General features: G+C 41.5%; 1 protein-coding gene across 4 annotated transcripts in view; it reads left to right on the top strand.

Annotated features, from left to right (window-relative positions):
- LOC110339749 (leukocyte immunoglobulin-like receptor subfamily A member 6) overlaps window positions 1–15,417 on the top strand; it is a 32,410-nt gene extending 16,993 nt beyond the window's left edge. For 2 of the 4 annotated variants that reach the window (XM_040734045.1, XM_040734044.1), the window contains 3 exons: window positions 5,035–5,319; window positions 6,762–7,049; window positions 15,148–15,417. In XM_040734045.1, the coding sequence (XP_040589979.1) occupies window positions 5,035–5,319; window positions 6,762–7,049; window positions 15,148–15,299 (725 nt within the window). In that variant the 3' untranslated portion in view covers window positions 15,300–15,417. Of the gene's footprint in view, window positions 1–5,034; window positions 5,320–6,761; window positions 7,050–14,522; window positions 14,566–15,147 lie in introns of those variants that run through there. The other 2 variants (XM_040734046.1, XM_040734047.1) reach the window with 2 other exon arrangements.

The following is a 15,417-nucleotide window of genomic DNA, read 5'->3' as shown; positions in this document are numbered from 1 at the left end:
ATACAAAAATTTGAAACAACTCCTTAGGTCCATGCCTGCTCTTTCTTTTCTGAAGCCTTGACTTAGCCTGTGTCCTGGCGGCTGGAAGCTTGTTCCAAGTTCTCTCTGCTGCTGGGCCAATCTGTTTATACACTGCTATCTCAAGAGTTAACTGCTGATCTATGTCTTTGTATTTGTCCTTCCTCATGGAGCTCCTTATAACAAGCAAGAAGGTTTTGGGCTCTTTTTGTTTATTTGTATTGTTTGTCTCTTCTCTAACACTAACCTGAACTGGAGGCATCTGACCTGTTGTGGCTGCCATGACTTGAGGGCTGCTTGCCCCTAGGCTGCCTTAGACAAAGGAACACTTCTCTGATCTGAGGAAACTTAAAAAGTTCTTATCTCCTGTGAGAGTGATTTTGCTAAATCTTTCAAGCCTCTTAGTTTTTGCTGAATTTTACCACTAGGTTTCTGCCTCTCTGTATTTCTAGTTCCTAATCTCTCTGTCCTGTATGGTTTTTTTTTGTTTGTTTTCTGATCTAGCTGCTCCTCAGTAGGCACCGAGGTCTCTTATCATACTGCTAACTGGTTCAGGAGCAGATATTTCCTGCAGGTAGTGTTGGGGTACCCCGAATTGAGGAGGGGTCCCAAAGCTGGATTTGTCACCCCAAGAATCAAGAGTCCACGTACCAATTGATGCAACACGCAAGAGGCTTTAATTAGGCATCTGCAGATGGGCCTCTCGGTCAGCTTTTAGACCGATTGGCCCCAAGGTTCAGTTACAATCAGCTTTTAAAGATAAAAACCACAAGCTTTTGGGAGGGGTCCCTATCTCGTGACGGGGGAAGGGGGGTACGTGACTCCTGTCCCGGGGAAGTAGATGTCTTCCTGACCTTCATGTTGTAAATTCCTCAAATCTTGGCACGAGTTAATTATCTCTCCCTAAGTAAACAGTGTTATCTCCTTGTTTCCCACTAGTCTTGTTTGCCCATCTTTGACGCCCTGGTCAGTTTTTCACAGATGATCTGCAGCCCACAATTGGCCTTTTGTGGATTTACAGCCCTTCTGCAATTAAGGTTGCTAAACCATACATTCCATTCTGTGGTATGGCCGGTTCCTGGGATGGGGTTCTTTGTTCACTTCCCAAGTTCTCTAGTGGGGTGCCCTCCCTGTTTAAGCTTATATTTTATTTCTATAAATTCGGGGTCTTTCAGTAGCACTTTCCCTTCCCCAAGCCCTAGCACAGCACCTGTGACACAGCTGCAGCAGTGGCTTCTGTGAAAGGGGAAGGAGCCTTTTAAAACTTTTAAACTCCAAAATCCTCTGAAATTTTGCTTCATTTTAGCTCTCCTGGCTATCAAAACACACACAAGTAAATACACAATTATCTGACCAACAATTTCCTTCTTATACATTCCCTTAATAATCTTGAAGGCAGTCACCACCTCTCTTTTTTTTGTCTATATTTATCATCCCCTTCAGGGACAAACATCTCCCATATTCTAATATAAGTTATAACCTCCTTAAACCTTTATTTTAACCTATGTTACTCCTACGAATTGTATAAGATCCTTCTTTTTCACCCCAATTCCTTGTACCCTGAGGGCTTCTTTGAGCCCGGAAAGAAAGAGAGACTTTTAAGAGAATGCCTGTCCTATCACTTACATTGGCTGTAAGATCTGCGCTGTTGCTCACCACCTCGCCTGTCTCGCTCTTTTCGGCGGGTCACCGAAATGAAGACTGTGCCATCCTCTGGGGGATGATCTGGAAGGGCCCTTCACTCCGTGAGCGGTGTCTTCCTCCTGGCTACCCGACTTCAGTCCACGCTGGGCACCAAATATGTCCCGACCTGCAGGACATTCAACGTCGGTCTGGTGGACACCTAGGAGAATGATGGAGGACAGGGGATACAGGAATGGACGCCAAGACAGGATTCTGATCAAGGCGACATCTTTATTTCATCACAAAGGGATTTATATAGGAGAAGTGAGGAGGGGAAGGGGGAAGGTGTGCTTGCTGTTGCAGGGGAAAGAGGTCAGTGGGAGAGGTGGTCTGCTGCGTTGCCTGGCTACCAAATCTACAGGACAAGGGGTCAGGGGTAGGAATTCCTATGTTGCTTGTTAACCTGACAGCAGGATCCGATTCTATCTATTACAATTTACTACTGCTCAGGCCTGTCTACTGAGGACCTTGTAGTTTTTCCAATTAAGCTAATCTTTAACTGACTGTTAAACCCCAGGCTTTATGTCAGAAGGGGTGGCAGGGTGGTCTTAGTGTCATGTCTTCTCTATGAGTATGTGATACAGCCTAGCTGACTGATGGCTGGAGGTCCCTGACACTTGCCATGTTGAAAGCAAACTCCATAACGAGTCTCTTTGATGCCCATCTTCCTCTCAGATGTAATTGGTGATACCAGGAGCAGACATTTCTCATTGTCAAGAAAAACCCTTAACCATTTTAAATGCCATTTTCTGAAGGTCTTTGAAAGGTTTGAAGACTATCTACCTCAAATATATTTCTGTATATCTAGAAAACCTAACTTACCTAACTATAAGTTCTGACTATTATAAATAACTATCTATAATCTGTATTTAATTATGCATTATGTTTGAAAAGATTAGTATAAACATAATACTTAATCAAGAGTTGAAATATACACATCACAAAATTGACCTTGAATTTGTATCAATAAATGAAAAAACATACCAATACAAAGTACTCATTTCCATACCATAACCCCCTTTTTCCTTTAAAAGAGATTGGTTGTGATCATTAACCAATTATAAACAACCCCATTCAAATGAAAAGAAAGATTTATAAGCAATATGGGGATTTGGATGTCGCTCATTCCAAACTGCTTTGTGCTGGAAGGGGGCACTGTTCATACCATGGGGATCATGCCAAAATTCAGAAACCTGTATAAATCCTTATTTTCATGGTCTGTAAAGCTCCACCATCTTAGGTGTTTTAGATGTTGAATCACTTGGGCCATTGCTTCCGGGGATCTTGGTTCATCAAACCACAGAAGCTTGGAAATAATCCACAGCTTTCTATTTTCTGTGGAAAAATAAACAAAAAACTCTTTTCCCAAGTAACCTGTCCTTATACTTAAAGTTAGAGGTCAAAACATTTTTGAAATATATAAGTTGGATTAATTCAGCAGCATTTATAAACAAGTATATTTTAGCAGTTTTTCCTTCTTTAGCAATCAAACTGAAAAACACAATAGTATACAGTATCCAGACTTTCTGTGTATTTTCCATCTTTACGTGGCTTATTTATTTATCTATTACTATTACTCTATTTCTTTTACTTTGATTCATTTATTTATTTCTCTGAGACAGGGTTTCTCTGGAATTCCGCCTGCCTCTGCCTCTGGAGTAACTCCTACCGGCTTGCACCACCACAGCCGGCTTCTCTATTTATTTACCACTATGCCGTTTCTTTTTCTCTCTCAATCTTACGTATATTTTTAAACGTATATTGTAAACCTTTAGAGATTTTTCTTGATCCAAGTCTGACTTTACTGTAAATCTTTATGTTTTTCTGGCCACGTGTCTTATCTGTTAAAACCGTGGCTGTTTAAACTGCAGTTTTTCTAAGATGGCGGGCGTAAGCATGATTCCAGTTCACTGTCTCAGTCTATGCTGAGATCCTGCAAAAGCTGCTGGCCTAGAGATGTGGTCTCTGCCACTTCCAGCTGTACACACACACCTTTCAATCGTTAGCAGAGCCTCTTAAAAGAACCTTGTTTTTTGTTTTTTGCTTATGCTGAGTCAGGAAGACTCCCTTAAGCCATCCGAGAGAGTCTCTAATTGTTGATAGCAAAACAGAGCCCACCTGAGAAAATGCTGCTACCAAAAACCCATGCTTTTCTCCATTCTTTTGTTTCTAAAATTCCTTTAAATCTTTTGTTGTTCTATGTGGAAATTAAATCCCGTTCTGTCACCATTATGTAAAGATTCCCAAATAACACATAAGACGCTGTATTAATTATGAAGCTGTTGGCCTTGCTTGTTTCTTACTGGCTAGCTCTGACTTAAGTATTTATCCCATAATTGTTAATCTAAGTATTTTCTCTTACCAGAGAAGTTTCAGGGCTTCTTATCCCTATGGCGGTTACATGTTGACTCCCTGTGTTTCTCCTACCCTGAGTCCTCCTGGACTCCTAGTCTCACATATCTTGCTTCCCCATTGGCCAAAAGTGCTTTATTGACATATACACAGGACTTCTGCATCAGCAACCCAAGGAATTCAACTACAACCAGAAAAACATAGGCAATAGATAATCCCACTTTACCAACAGCCAAAAGAGAAAAGGGGTGGAAATCCACATATAATTCCACTACCACCAACCATTCCAAAACAAACAAGAAAGAGCAATCAGTGGTCCTTAATCTCTCTCAGTATTAATGGTCTTAACTTGCCTATGTCTGGCCCTCTTACTGAGATCTGTTCTTGGGAAGATGAAAGCTCCATGAGATAGAGGATAATAAATGCTATCTAATGTATATGCTGCACGGATTGGGTTCATTTATTCTCAGAGGCTCCCAGGCTGTGTGTCATACTGGAGATGGAATAGTGCTTAGGTTTGATATGGAAGCAAGAGTCAAAGTCAGACATAGCTTAGTGATTTAATGGGGTTTCCTGCTGCTCTGGCCAAGGAAGTGGGAAGGTTTGGTGATAGGAATGGAAACTCACAGTATTCATTCCTGGGTTGGTTGATAGCACAAATGTATGGGAGTTATTCTTACATTGTTTGGGAAGAGTAAAGATGATTAGGTCTTTGGAAATATGCCAGGAACTTAATTCTGAAAATGATGAGACTTCACTTTGGAGGTGAGCTGTTTACTTTTCTTTCAACAAGACACAAGGGAGAGTGATCTGGGACGAAGGGACATCAGCCGGGAAATCCCCCTCCCCATGGTGGCTTATGGGCATGTCTGTGGGGCATTGTCTTGATCAGTAATTGTTGTGGGAGCTACTCTATGACTCCTTGGGGTCCTGTTTCTCCTGACATTAGATGACAGGTGCTTTTTTCCTATGTCTCTCCAGGGCTACTACCCCAACCTTCCATCTGGGCAGTTCCAGGAGCTGTGATTTCCACAGGCAGTGATGTGAGCATCTTCTGCAGGACCCCTCCAGGGGTGACCACACTCCGTCTATACCATTATGGACCTTATATGAAATGGTTTGAAAGTACCCCAGAGGAAGCCCAGGAGGTGTTTGAATTCAGTCTGCAGTATATGACACACATCAGTGCAGGGATTTACTACTGTGAATACACCAAGGGAGGAGAATGGTCACAAATTAGTGACAGACTGGAGCTGGTGGTGACAGGTAAGGACCTGCCCCAGTATACCATTCTTCAGCATCAGTCTCTGATGCCTACCTTATTGAACCACGTATGCCCAATCAGAGGTCCTGCCCTGTATCTCTGCTTCCCTATATTAATATCTCTCCCTCTCCCCTCCCCTTCCCTCTCCTCCCCTCCCATCTCCTTTCCTCTCCTCTTCCCCTGCTTTCCATGCTCCTCTCCTCCTCCACTCTCCCCTGTTATCCCTTCCTCTCATTTCCCTTCACCTCCCCTCCTCTCCCCTCCCCTTCTCTCCTCCCCTCCCCTCCTCTCCCCTCCCCTTCTCTCATCCCCTCCCCTCCTCTCCCCTCCCCTTCTCTCCTCCCATCTCTGCTCCTCTTCTCTTGTGTCTTCTTTTCTCATTTGATCCTCTGCTTTATTATTTCCATTTTTATTGACAGGATTCTTTGAGACATGTTCTCACATATTTCATACTGGCCTCGAACGTGTAGCCAAACACAATCTTGAATTAATGATCCCTCCTCACCTACTTTCCTAGTACTACCAATACTGACCTGGACAATGACACCACACATATAGTGATGAACAGAGAACACAGTACATTGTGTACATTAGCCAAGAACTCTACCAACTAAGATTCAACCCCAGACCCTGTGTTTGGTTTGTCATCCTCCATCTGTTCTGTCCATGTTCTGGACTCCCTTCAGAAATGTGACTATAGCCCCTAAGTGATGGAGTTCATGGGATCTGACATCAGCCTTCTATACATACTTAGAGCCTCTCTATGTTCTGGTTCATGGATAAGTAATTGAACCATGTTTTGTTATCTCTGTAGATTAGCAATAGATGAGTTTCCTGTTGTCTTCATGTTTCTCTCTGGTCAGACTCTGAGCTGTACTATCCAGATTTTTGTCAGCTTGACACAATGTAGAATCACCAGAGAGGAAGGAGTCTCAGTTGAGGAAGTGCCTCCATGAGATGCAGAAGCAATGCATTTTCTGAAGTAGTGATCAATGGGGAAGTGTTCATACCAGAGTGGCTGGTGTCATGCTTGATATGGTGCTCCTGGGTTTGATAAGAATGAGATCAGAGCAAGCCATGGGAAGCAAGCCAGTCCACTTTGCCTCTGCATCTGCTCATGCCTACAGGATCCTACCATGTGTGAGTTCCTGTCCTGACTTCTTCAGTGATGAACAACAATGTTGAAGTGTAAGCCAAACAAACCCTTTCCTCCCCAACTTTTTGTTCATGGTGGTCATTACTGCAATAGAGGCCTGATATAAGGGTCATTTGTAGTTCTTTTGAGAGTGGGTCTCACCATGTAACTCTTTCTGGACTTGAAACCTGGATAGAGAGCAGGTTGTTGTTAAACTCCCAAAGATCCATCTGCCTCTGCATCCATAGTGCTGGAATTAAAGGCACGTGCCACCATGGCCAACTAGTAGCAGGGTCTTTTTACTTTCAGGTGTTTACATGGAGACGCCATCCCTTACTGTGGATTCAGGACCTCAGGGATTCCCAGAAAGAAATGTGACTCTCCTCTGTCACACACACTCTCCATTTAACATCTTCATCCTCTGCAGAGATGGAAATGCCTCCTTCCCCCAGAACTGTTCACATCAGTCCCACAGCACATTCCTCATCTCCCTTGTGAGCCCAGGGCACAGGAGGACCTACAGATGCTTTGCTTCTTATGAACACAGTCCCTCCTTGTGGTCACTGCCTAGTGATCCCCTGAAGTTGTCAATCCCGGGTAAGTATGTCTGGTTCTTTTTCCTCATGTCTGTGCTTAGAGAGGACTCAAGGGATGCCATGTGTAATATGTCAATTCCACTGCTAGTTTCCTGTGTGTTATATGTTGTCCATTGCACTGATCTTCTTACTGTAAGTGCTTCATGTACATCATGGACACTGAAGGTTATGAGTTAATTTTATTGTTTTTGGGTCAGATACAAGTGTATTTGTTTGGTGAATAGAAGTACTCACCTATCTGTAAAGAGAAGCCTTTTTCTTTGGGAGAAGCCTTCCCACCAGCCTAGTCTAGAGCCGCATCAGTCCCAAGTAAACACACAGGAGGCTATATTAATTATGAAGCTGTTGGCTTTGCTTGTTTCTTACTGGCTAGCTCTGACTTAAGTAATTACCCCATAATTGTTAATCTAAGTATTTCTCTTACTGGAGAATAGTTCCGGGCTTCCTACCCCATGGCTACATCTCGAACTCTCCTGTGTTTATCCTTCCCAGAATCCTGCTGGACTCCTAGTCCCACCTATCTAGATTCCTATTGGCTCAACTGTGCTTTATTAACAAATGTACAGAACTTCTCCCATCACCTATCCATAGTGGGAACCAGACGGAAAGGTGGTGTATCACTTGTTCGATAACTGTTATCCTTCATTGTTCCTTTCTGACCTTGAGTGTGTGTGACAATCATATCAGTAGCTGATGGTGATGGAAAAATTGAAAGAATATCTGTAGGCTTCAACGGACGCTGTAACGATACGTGACACACAATTACTGAAAGTAAATCTAAGTATTTAATGTAGAAATTACTCACAAGATACCAAACCCAGAGGAGACAAGGAGTTTTCGTCTGCCGAACTGGAAGCTGAACTCCAGGAAAAGAGCCCGAGACTTCCTGTGTGCTGCCTTTTATGCCTTCCCCGTATCACCCCCTAGCCATGCCCAAATGCGCATGGCTAGTGACGTAGTTCCGCCTACGTACGTATACGTCTTTACATCCAGCCGTATACGTCTTTAGTCCTGCCTAAAGTGGGTGTGGTTAGCGGTGTGGTAAACCGCTCTTTTATTACCTCATCTGTATATGCCTCTAGTAAGTCACATGTTTAATGGCGGCATCAGACTTCCTCCTACAATTCCCCTTTTAGTCTAAAAAGGACAACTAACTTGTGTCCATGAACAAAATGTATCAAACATCTATTCTATCTAAACCTAAACTTATCTGAAAGAAACACCCAAATATGAACACCTCCTTCCAATCCCAACTCTAAAAATAATTGAAAACTAACACTAACAGGTGTAAACTATCTTATAATATCAATGGTAGGGAGAGGGGGCATGGAATTCTCAAAACTACTTCCTGCTGAGATGGGACGATGATAATCTCATGGGGACCTGTGAAAAGAAAATGTTAGTATAACAAAATCTCAGTAGATCAGACAGTCTCAGTATGGCAGGAGATGCTTGATTGAAGTTCCTGACTGGGGTTCTAGTGTTGATTGAAGCTCTCATCTGAAGCTCTGGCCAGATTGTAGAAGATGTGCCGTTTCAGTTTCTTGATCCGGAGTTGTGTAGAGTGATGTAGTTTCAAGCCAGTTTCAGGATAGTGCTTGTCAGGTGGAGTCAATGATGTGGGGCAGTTCAGATGCCTCCAGTCGAATCAGGCGAAGTCAAGGAAGTGGATCCTCATTGTCTTTCGGAAGCAGTTGAAGATTGCTGTCAGGAAATCCCTTGTTCTCTGGAAAACTCAAACATTAATGTTAACAAAGAAATATTTTAACTTTTATATGTATACATACAGAAGAGGTGACAATAGGGAAGATGGAAAACCTGGAGGAAATTAGACTGTTCAGAAAAAGAAATCCACAGATAACAGTCCCTCATTTTATTTCTTCTGTCTTATATCAATGGCTCTTTTGATATAATACAGAAATTCTGAATCGTATTTAAATATTATGCTTGAGTTTAGAGTAGGAGAGCCAATCCAACTCCAAAGCCAGCTTCAGTTAAATGAATGGGAACTGAGGTATGTGAAGAAATAAAGATAAAAGGGTACTATGAAAACACAATATAGAGAGATTTAGACTTTGATACCACACAGTGAGATACTGTTTGTTTGATGGTCCTCAGGGTAGCTATTCATTCTTCTACAGGTATCCATATGTCCAGTATTCTTTGCTGAGTTTATCTGTGAATACAAACAACAAAACACTTCTCTTTCCTTTTAGGAGGTCACTTTACCCATGGTGGACTATGAATTTGTAGATGGGCTGTTATCTTCCTCCTCCTGAGATGTTTTCTGTTCTGATCGAATTTTAATTAATTTTGATGGAACCCAAACCTTTTCTTCCCCTGTGGAAACAAAAGCATAACCCCTTCCCCAACGTAACACATATCCTGGTTTCCAGACTGAGGTCATAACATCCTTAAAATACACCGGTTGGTTCAGTTCAGAAGTCTTCTCTGTAGTCCAGTGTCTTTCTGCTGCAGTTTGTCCTTTCTCATCAGCATTAAGAAAATTCAACGTTAGTAAAGCATTGTGTAACCTGTGTTTAGGTGTCTTTGTTTTCCCTGGCTGTTTATGAAGCATCTCTTTTAAGGTTCGGTTAGATCTTTCAATTATTGCTTGTCCTGTGGGATTGTAAGGTATACCAGTTACATGTTTTATATTATAATATTTGAAGAATTGTTCCAATTTACTGGAGACATATGCTGGAGCATTGTCAGTTTTTATTGTTTTAGGTATACCCATAACAGCCATCACCTCTAAGAGGTGTGTAATAACAGAGTCAGCTTTTTCAGAGCTGAGGGCAGTAGCCCATTGGAAGCCTGAGAACGTGTCAATAGTATGGTGTACATATTTCAAACTGCCAAATTCTGGGAAGTGAAATACATCCATTTGCAAAAGTTCATTTCTGTGAATACCTTTAGGATTACAACCTGCTGGTAATGGAGTTTGATTGTACAATGAGCAACTGGGACAATTTCTTACTATTTCTTTGGCTTGTTGCCAGGTGATAGAAAAATCCTTCTTTAAACCTTTGCTGTTAACATGGTGTTTCTTATGAAATTCTGAAGCTTCCAACACATTACCTACTAATAAACAATCAATTTCCTCATTGCCTTGTGCCAGAGGACCTGGCAGACCTGTATGGCATCTGATGTGTGTTATATATATAGGATGAGTCCTGTTTCTGATGATTTCCTGCAATTGTAAAAAGAATGAGGTTAATTCTGTATTATCAGGAACAAATTCTGCAGTCTCAATGTGCAAGACAACTCTTTCTGCATACTGAGAATCCGTGACTATATTGAGAGGCTCTGTAAAGTCTTTAAGTACCATGAAAATGGCATATAACTCTGCCTTTTGTACAGAGTTGTAAGGGCTTTGAACTACTTTACTTATATTTCCTGATTTATACCCTGCCTTACCTGATTTGTTTGCATCCGTGTAGAAGGTAACAACTCCAGAAATAGGTGTTTGCCTCACGATACGTGGAAGAATCCAAATTGTTTTCTTTATGAATTTGATTCTCTCTGTTTTGGGATAGTTATTACTAATACTTCCCAAAAAGTCACTGCAAGCTATTTGCCAATACTCATTATCCTTCCATAAGGAGGAAATTTCCTCATTCATTAAAGGTACAATAATTTCAGCTGGGTCTTTCCCAGTCAGTTGACAAAGCCTTAATTTACCTTTTAATATCAAATCAGAGATCTTTTCTATATATGTTTTCAATTTTTTATTCTGTTTATGTGGCAGAAATACCCATTCTAAAATGATGTCTTCCCTCTGCATCAATATTCCTGAGGGGTATTCTCTAGATGGTAAAATAACCAGAATACAGTCCAGATTTGGATCCACACGGTCCACATGTGCTTCTAATATTCTCTTTTCTACCCATTCTAATTCTTTTTCAGCCTCAGCTGATAGTACTCGTGGGCTGTTTAGGTCTTCATCTCCTTTTAAAGCCATTTTCAGGTGTTTTAAATCATGCCCTTCTACACCAATAATCGTCTGTAATTGAGAGATTTCTCCTAATAGTTTTTGAAGATCATTAAGAGTCCGGTAACGATCTCTTCTGATCTGCACTTTCTGTGGTCCAATTTTCTGAGCATCTATTTTATAACCTAAATAGTTAATAGAATCTCCTCTTTGTATTTTTTCTGGGGCAATTTGTAATCCCCAGCGAGGCAAAATTTCCTTTACTGCCTCAAACATCTTTTCCAAAGTATCCTTATTTGAATCAGACAATAATATGTCATCCATATAATGATATATTAACGAATGTGGACATTTTTTACGAATTATTTCTAGAGGTTTATTCACAAAATATTGACACAAAGTTGGACTGTTTAACATACCTTGAGGTAGTACCTTCCACTGGAATCTCTGTACCGGACGGGAATTATTATAGGTAGGTACCGTGAAGGCGAACTTTTCTCTGTCGTTTTCTTGTAACGGTATGGTGAAGAAACAATCTTTTAAGTCTATAACTATAATTGGCCAATCCTTAGGAATTAGAGAAGGTAACGGCATCCCAGGTTGTAGAGACCCCATAGGCTGAATTACCTTGTTGATGGCTCTAAGATCAGTAACCATTCTCCACTTACCAGACTTCTTCTTGACAACAAAAACAGGTGAATTCCATGCACTAGTTGATTCCTCAATATGTCCAGCATCTAGCTGTTCCTGAACTAACATCTCCAAAGCCTCTAACTTCTCAGATGTCATAGGCCATTGACCCACCCAGACTGGTTCATCTGTCAGCCATTTTAATGGTAGAGCTTTTGGTTGCTCTGTATGTTTGGCACTAGCCTCTTGCTTCTGTACGGCCTGTACATTTTGCATCTGTTTTCTGTACTGCCTTACTATATTCTTTCTACCACTAAGGGCTTGTCTATAATTCCTAGCTGATACAGGAGGAATGTTAATCTGTGTATTCCATTGCTGGAGTAGATCACGACCCCAGAGGTTTATAGCAATATCTGCAACATATGTCTTTAACCTTCCTCTCTGTCCTTCTGGCCCAATAAAGTCACTCCATCTAACACTCTGTTTAACTTCAGATAGGGTTCCAATCGCTAAGAATTGAACATTAACATCTTTCAAAGCCCAGTTGTGTGGCCAGGACTGCTGATTAAGGATAGTGACGTCACTTCCTGTGTCCAGTAATCCGTAAATCACCCTATTATTTACCTTAACTGGTAGCTTGGGTCTATGATATTGTATAGAAGTTTGTCAAAATATATGTTTTGTATCTCCTCCTGATGTAATTGATTCATCCTCTGGAGCTAATGTATTGTCCAGTGCCGTATTATTTACAATGGGCAGTGGATCTTCTAATTGTCCTGGGAGAGGCTGTCCTCCACTGTCACTGGGAATGACCGGATAATCTCTCTTTTTGGGGCATGCCAAAGTGGGCATGGCTAGTGACGTAGTTCCGCCTACGTACGTATACGTCTTTACATCCAGCCGTATACGTCTTTAGTCCTGCCTAAAGTGGGTGTGGTTAGTGGTGTGGTAAACCGCTCTTTTATTACCTCATCTGTATACGCCTCTAGTAAGTCACATGTTTAATGGCGGCATCAGACTTCCTCCTACAAATATCTGCTTGTTTCTCCATTGATTATGATTTTTTAGGTCTCGAGAAATCATGTTTTTTTCATTTCCTTTTAGAGTATGATATATCATTTCTACCTTCTTTTTCCTTACACTAAACTCTTCCATATATCCCTTCTTGTTCTCTTTCAAATCATTGGCTTCACTTCCCATTGATTTCTCTTACATGCATGTATGTATGTGATTATACATGTGTGTTTCTAATATAACATGCTTAGCCTGTATAATGTTATTGTATGTTTCCAGGGCTGACCTTTTGGTGTTGGATAACCAATTGGGGAAGACTATTTCTCCCCCCTATAGTGGGAAATTCCTAGTTCTCTGTAGTTACTTATCTTGGGTTGAGGGCTCATGGGCTTTCTCCCATCCATTTTGTCAAGTCTGTTTTGTTGTCTTTATCCAGCTCATGTTTAGACAATCATTTTGGTTGTTGCATCTGACATTTGTAGGAGTCACAATTCCACAGCAGATTCCCTGATTGCTTGGCTCCTACAATCCTTTCTCCTCTTCCACCATGTAGGAGTTGTTTTGTATATGTATGCACTGCAGCTGAGCTCCGCAACGCCGCATTTTGGTTTTTTGTGTCTGTAGTGGTATATGTAATGTAATGTGCAATGGTCTTTGTCTGCTGCGTGATGAAGTTTCCTTGATGAGAGATGAGAGCTACACTTCCATGTCCCAGCACCTTTTGTTCTCACATTGTCTCCTCTGAACAACCATCAGTCCATCAGTCCAGTGGAGAACGTAGGAAACATTGACAGAAGAGAACTCAGGAACAGCAGTGTCAGATTTCTTTATGGAGGAGACTTATTTCTTTATATCGTAGTACCTATGGTCATTTGGGATTTCTTGGGGTTTTGAGAGATTGGACATGTTTCGAGTTTGGAGAACAAAGTGGGCAGGGCCATGGAAGTTCATGAGATAGAAAGCTTGGGAAAGAAAACATCAATTGCACACGGGTTAAAGAGGAAAGACGGACATGAGGAGGCAGGCGGAAGACATCCCATGTAGAATAGAGACAGGGATGGCACATGGTGAGTTTTTATGTGAGCAGGTGGCAGATGTTTGGGGCTGCACATATCTAGGCACCCACTTCCATGTCACATTTCTTGATGGATTTTAACTTTATTGCTGTAGCCAAGACATCATCTATGATGTTTAGAGCTATATATCCAATGGGACATTGGAAATCTATCAAAAGAAGAAATCCGTCTTTGCAGACATCTAACACACTTCTCAACAGAGCCCCCAGCTGGACAGCATCCATGCATCCTCTCACACCTGCCCTTGTATTGACAGAGAGTCCGTGTGTCCCCTTTGAACAAGATCTCTTCAGGATCTTCTTTCCCTGTCAGTTCTCACATGGATCATCATCAAACCATTTTTTTTGTGTTCCAAAAACATTTTTCAAATCCTGTTTCTTCTTGTTATGTGCTTTCTGTCACACAAAGTTCACCTTTCACCCAGCTACCTTATTGTCTTTCTACTCAACATTCAATATCCACTCACCCCAAAAACGTTCACATTAAACATTTTTTGTACTGCCTGTAAGGTTGAGCATGTGTGGGATTTCTCAGATGTAGCTTTTCTAAACAGTTTTAAGATGGCACCAAAACTCAGCAGGCTTTTGGTCTTTTCCTAGAGCCCCTCTCCTCAGGCTGAAACTCTCAGCTCACCGTCACAAGCTAGTTCTCTGGTTGAGACATGCTACACCTCACACGTCACTGAAACTGTCGGCATATTTCAAAAGTCAATGAAAATTCTTAAAGAAAAGGATTAATTTTTTAAAAGAACATTTTTTGTGGGTTTCACTAGCATGGCCTTGACCACTTTGCTCTTCACTCCTCCCTGTCTTCAACTCAGTTTGGCGCATTGCTTGGCTGTGAATCTCTGCTTCTGCTTTCTTCCGGTACTGGATGAAGGCCCTATGATGGCATTTAAGGTAATCATCAATCACATTATAGGGGAAGTGCATTTAAGGTAGCCTTGCTATAGCCTAGATTCTTAATTGCGGTCATCCTTGTGGATTCCTGGACATTTCCTTAGGAAAAGGCCAAAAGTCTGCTGAATTTTGGTAGCATCTGAAGACTGTTTAAAAAAGCTACATCTGCAAAATCCCACATTTGCTCAAAAAATTGAGGAGGGAGCAAAAGAAAACCTAGCTGGTCATGAGGGACCCAAGCAGGAGAGATTCAGGCAGGAGTCCCTGCCTGCAGCACAGCTTTGGGCCAGGCCTGGTGGCCTCAAAGAGGCTTTTTGGTGAATTCCTGTTTTAAGGCTGGGCTCCAATGGCAGTACAATAAATAGAAGCCCCAGAGACTAATCTTCTGGTTTTAAGCTTCAAGCTGAAGATCAGAAAAGCAAAGCATCTGGCCACTAGCTCATTAATAACATATCACCACATGTAGTCATTTAAGAGAAAAAAGCTCAAAATAAAGTTGTTTGTTGAGATAAAATCTTGAAATTTTGCTTTTCTTTTCCTCTACAGTGTCTTCTACTTCAAATTACAGATTGGAGAATAGTATCCGGCTCATTATGGCTATCATCATTGTGTTAAGCCTTGGAGTTGTATTGCTGGATGCTTGGAAGAGCAGAAGAGAGCCCATGGGGCCTTTAGAGAGCCCTAAGATGAGAACCTAGATGCCCCCTTCTACACCTCAAAAAATGTTGGCAATCAAGAGTCTAAAAGGAGATGTGATTTCTCTGCTAAGTACTGAGTGTCTGTATATGTGGTACAATACCTGCGATGTGACTGGAA

The sequence above is a fragment of the Mesocricetus auratus genome, unplaced genomic scaffold (genome assembly GCF_017639785.1).
Source record: "Mesocricetus auratus isolate SY011 unplaced genomic scaffold, BCM_Maur_2.0 Super-Scaffold_100037, whole genome shotgun sequence".
In the NCBI taxonomy this organism is placed as follows: Eukaryota; Metazoa; Chordata; class Mammalia; order Rodentia; family Cricetidae; genus Mesocricetus; species Mesocricetus auratus.
Note: the sequence above shows the minus strand (reverse complement) of the source record. Positions and strands in the feature narration are given on the sequence as shown.